Source organism: Chinchilla lanigera, unplaced genomic scaffold, assembly GCF_000276665.1.
Source record: "Chinchilla lanigera isolate Chin_1 unplaced genomic scaffold, ChiLan1.0 scaffold00097, whole genome shotgun sequence".
NCBI classification, from domain to species: Eukaryota; Metazoa; Chordata; class Mammalia; order Rodentia; family Chinchillidae; genus Chinchilla; species Chinchilla lanigera.
Genome location: NW_004955498.1, coordinates 4,162,264 through 4,167,558, shown reverse-complemented (window position 1 = coordinate 4,167,558; position 5,295 = coordinate 4,162,264). Strand labels below are relative to the sequence as shown.

Genomic DNA, 5,295 nt, shown 5'->3' with positions numbered 1-5,295 from the left:
CAAGGTTATGGTCAGAAAGTGCATCCATTTTCCTACAAATGACTCAAATTTATCCTTCTTTATGACAGAGTAGTACTCCATTGTATAGAAATACCACATTTTCTTTATCCATTCAGCTGTAAATAGGTGTATAGGCTGTTTCCAAGATTTAGCTATTATAAATTTTGCTGTTAGAAATATGGACATGCATATAACTTTGTGATATGATGCTTTTAACTCTTTCAGGGAGATGTCTAGAAGGAGAACAGCTGGGTCAAATGGAACCACTAGTTTTAGTTTTTTCAAAAATTTCCATACTGATTTTCATAGTGTTTCTACCAATTTACATTTCCCAGCACTGGAGGAGGGTTCCCTTTTACTCACATCCTGACCAGCGTTTTTATTTGTTGATATCTTAAGGCTAGCCATGTTTTTGAGGTGTGATGGACGTTTAGTGCTTTATTTTGCATTTCTCTGATGACCACTGATGTTGAGAATTATTTATGTTGAGCATTTTTATACATTTATATGCTATTTGTATTTCTTCATCTGAGAAATGCTTATTTCAGATGCCAAGTTTTGTGTTGAGTCTTTAAATTTGGGACACCTTTTCTTGTAGTTCTTTATAGATTGCATGTTAGTCTTTTGTCTGAAGAACAAATGATACATTGTTTCCCCATTCTCTGCATTGTCTCTTCATTCTGTGGGTTTCTTTTGCTGATCAAAACTTTTATTTTCCTGTAATCCTAATTGTTGATTCTTTGTAACATTTTTCATGTGATTTGTTTTTTGTTCATAAAGTCTGTCTACATATATAATTTTTAGAGTTTTACCTATTCTATCTTATAGCAAATTATGTGTTTCTGTTTTTTTTATTTAGGTCTTTATCCATTTCATTTTTAATTTAGTGTATGGTGAGAGATATGGGGCTAGGTTCAATTTTTGGCATGTGGAAAGCCAATTTTTCCAGTACCATTTATTAAAGAGGCTGTTGTTTTTCCAGCAAAAGGTGTGTGGGCCCATTGTTAAAGATAAGATACCTGATTGCTTAGAGTCATTTTTGCACCTTCCATTTTGTTCTTCCTTTCTGTTTTTTTCTTTTCTTTCTTTCTTTTTTTTTTTTTTTCTGGTACCATGCTTTTTGTGTCATGGTAGATTTGTAATATAATTTCAAATTGGGGATTGGGATATGCCTGCCTTGGTCCTGTTGCCCAGAATTGTTTTTGGTATAATAAGTCTCTTCTGGATCTGTGCAAATTTTAGGATTGTTTTCTCTAGTACTGCGAGGTATGCTATTGGTATTTTGATTGAGATTGCATTAAATATGTATGAGTTTTAAAAATATGACCATTTTCACAATATTAGCTTTGCTTATCTAAGAACAAGGGATGTCTTTGTACTTTGTGATATTACCTTTGATCTCTTTTTTCACATTACTTTAGTTTTCAGTGTATAGGTCTTTCATTTCTTTTGTTAAGTTGATTCTAAGTCTTTCATTTCTCTTCATGCTATTATAAAAGGTGTGATTTCCCCAATTTCTCTCTGAATGAGTTTGTTATTTCATGTACATGAATGTTATTTATTTTTCAGTATTGATTTTGTTGTCAGGTTGCTATTTGGTTATTAATTCTAGAAGTCTTCTGTGGAGTTTTTTGGGTTTTCTATGTAGAGTATCATATGTCATGAGCAAATAATAATAACTTTTTTTCCTATCCATATTCCTTTAATTTTTTATCTCATATCTAATTGCTCTGGCTAATGTTTACAGAGCTCTCTTTGTTTCAAATTTCATGTCAGGTCATTCAGGAGTCCTAGGTACCTGCTTCGTTTTATATCTTGTTTTTTCTCTCTCCCTCAGTTGTGATATTTTTCAAAGTCTAGATTTGGAATTTTGGAGAAGCTGAATTGATATTACTCACCACCTTATTTTCCAGGACTGACAGTTTGAATGTAACACACCTGCATAAACAAAGGGGCCCCCATAGACCCTGGCTTCCCGTGTTATCAGCCTTGAGCTCCTGGTAAGTGTGGCTGTATATAAACTGCTTGCAATGCTACAGAGTGTTTGCATGGGGGAGAACTCACAGTGGTCACGAGCTGCTTCCAAGAGGTGACTATAAGTGAGTGGAAGGAGCGAAATATGGTTAGTAAGTTGAGGACCACAGAAGTTGATAGACCCAGGATATGGACCCTTCCTGAGGACTGAGGATGTCTGTAACCCAGAAAAAACAGATCCCAGACTCTGCCTGTTCCCTGTGTTATCCCTGGGAGGCTCTAATTAGCATGGTCTCTTCTACCATGGGCTTGAAAGATGAGTTCTAGGTCTGCAAGGGAGAGATCAGCTCATCTTGGCCGGCATGGGGCTGAGGGAGGGCAGGCACAGACAGGATGATGATGCAGAAAGTACGGAGTCGCAAAGGTTTTACCTTACTTATGTTCTCATTGCTGAGACACAGTACCTCACACTTATTGTCTAATGGAAGAAAAGTTGATTTGGGCTCACAATTATGAAATTTTCAGTCCATAGCAAGCTCCATGCTAGAATAGCAGATTGAAACGCCTTGATGAGTGAAAAGCTGCTTGCTACAAGTCCTCCAGCAAGCAAAGTGTAAAAGGAAGAGCCAGGAAAGAAGATATAACCTGCTCTGTCACACCCACAGCGATACTCCTCTTCCTGCAAGGCCCCCGCTCCTAACAGCAGGTCAGGTGTAAGCATCCATAGTCCAGTCCCCTTCCAGTCCTCCTCAAAGTTCCAGCATATCATCCCCTGCACACAATCTGGTGAGATCTAGACTTACACCATGACAGGGCCCTGCATTACAGGAGGGATGGACATAGTTCCTAAACCTAGTAATGATGTCCCCAAGTAGGAGTGATGGGATGGGCACCTGCTCACTTCTTTTGAAAATCCAGGGGTTCTCAAGGAGGCATGAGGGAAGTAATCAGACATGGTATCCACAGATTGATACACAGAGCTCCATCTGGTCAGGTGCTACACTTTTCCCTTATCTTCCAAGAATCAAGGTGGGAACCCTAGGGAACGATTTAGGGTACTCCTGACCTAAACTCAGACAGGTGCATGGTTCTTTGACCCGAGATCTGTGCTTGCTGTCATCTGAGCAAGACTGAGCATTGCTGATAGGCTGAGGCTGCTCCTTTAGTTCTGCATTACCGACCTCAGTGAGGTAAAGGTCTTTGTACAATGGGGCTGGAACCGGGATGGCAGAAGTAGGTTCCCATTGTCTAGGTGAGGCAGAGGAAACCCACTCACCTGAACGCACACTAACTTATCCTCAGCCTATCCATTTTGTCACCTGTAGTTGGACACACGGAACAGAGGTAGACTGGCTTTCCTCTGTTTACTCTGAGTGTCTCACAGCAGTATTGCAGGGATTTCAAAAAGATGGCCACAAGTTACTGCAACAAGAGCTCTAGACCTAAGCATTTACCAGGGTAAACATGGGGCAGGTTCCCTTTCCTAGGGCACATGGACCTCACTGAATTTTTCTACTGCCAGCTGTTGTGTCCAGGCAGCTACAGCATGATGTATAGCCCCCTCACTTTTGATCCCTCTCAGGAAGGGGTAGATACAACTTCTGAGAGTTTGCTTCAGGTCAGGAACTGTCATGAGCTAGGGTCCAGGCACTGCTCAAGGACCACTGAGGGCCCTTAGTGTACAGAAAGTGTACCACCCACCAGAAAGCAATGGAGCTCAGCAGTCCAGCCCAGCCCTCCTGTGAGGTCTTGAGGTCTTCAGCCTCAGGGCCTCCATGCCTCTTACAGGAGCTCCAGGAAGCAGGCAGGGAATGTCTTTGTCTGAGGCAATGTCCACAGCTCACACAGAACAGGTCAAGGAGTCAAGATGAAGTTTAGGTCCTATTACATGCCTAGGTCTCTTCCTGTCCCAGAGCAGGGACTTCTCATAGTCCCCAGGCTCCATATGCTATACTATCTTTCCTAGAGCCCTGTCTTCAACAGTTCAACTGCAGCCTGAGAAACAGCCTCATTTCATGTCCCAGGGGCACAAGGACAGGTCCTGCAAGTGGATAGGAGACTCCATAACCTTAGAGCACCACACACAAAAGGACCCATAATGGGTCTTTGTGGGAGGCAACAAGCGTGTTGTGCTCAGCTGAGAACACTAACTGCCTCTCTCTCTCCTCCAGGTATCTGAGTCTTCAGCAAGCTCTTGCTGCCCTCATGGCTGCCAGACAAAGCTGTCAGTGTGGTGAGGGCCGCCACAGACAAAATACACAGGAATCAAAACCCGTGGAGGCCATCAACTTCTCGCAGATCCTGCAAGGTGTGCTTTTACATGACAAGATACGTAAATTGATGCCATTCCTGCTCCGCAAATATCAAAAGAAGGAGCAGATCACCATGGAAGAAATGCTGCACACTGTGGGCCGCGATTACCGTGGGGAATTCCCTGCTATCTTTAGGGAATTCTGTGAGTCTGTGAGTCTGGGCTTTGGCATTGATATAAGGAAGAGTGATCCCTTTGGGTACAGATATAAGCTCGTTCCTGTTTTGGGCCTCACTTACAGTGGGCTGCTGGATGATGATAATCAAATAGTGCCCAAAGTTGACATCTTGATATTCATCTTGTCTCTAATCTTCTTAAATGGCAACCGTATCAGTGAGGAGGAATTAAAGACAAAACTGGAAAGATGGGAGATGTTAGCTCGTATTGAGAATATTTGTTTTAAGAATCCCTGGAAATTCATCACTGAGGATTTGGTATGGGCACAGTATGTGGAGTACCGGCAAATTCCTAACAGTGATCCTGTTCGCTATGAGTTTCTCTGGGGTCCTAGAGCTCATGCTGAAACCACCAAGATGAAAATGCTAGAGCATATGGCCAAGCTTAATAGTGAAGATCCCAGGGCTTACCCAGAGCTATATGAAGAGGCTTTAACTGAAGAAAGAGGTGCAGTCAGGGTCCCTGAAGGGCAAAAGAAGTGAGAGGGGCAGGGAATGTTCTGCAACCACTTCGCAGGCTTCTTTCCACCCCATGTGAAATGAGGCCTATTCTCAGTCTGTTTGTGGAGAGCAGAAAGTTTCTAAGTAGTGATGAAATAGGAGAAGGGGTCCAATATTGTATATGCCACCTTGATGTCTTTTCTATTTGAGTTACTAGGAAATGTACAAGGGTTTGTTTATGACTTTGTTTTTCCTTCTTCTGGGAGATCGCGGTAGCTTGCAAATTTATTTGAAGAATGGTATTGATCTCCTATGTATTTTTAATTTTATGATATTTGTGTCTTCTGATGTGAATGTGATTTTGTCTGACGTTGATCACAAATTAAGTTCCTT

The 5,295-nt window shown here is 41.8% G+C and overlaps 1 protein-coding gene across 1 annotated transcript; it reads left to right on the top strand.

The window, feature by feature from the left end:
* Positions 1 to 4,179: 4,179 nt before the first annotated feature.
* Positions 4,180 to 4,944, top strand: LOC102022830 (melanoma-associated antigen 10-like). Its single transcript, XM_005406482.1, has one exon. The coding sequence runs from the start codon at positions 4,180 to 4,182 to the stop codon at positions 4,942 to 4,944; it is 765 nt and encodes a 254-aa protein (XP_005406539.1).
* Positions 4,945 to 5,295: the final 351 nt, after the last annotated feature.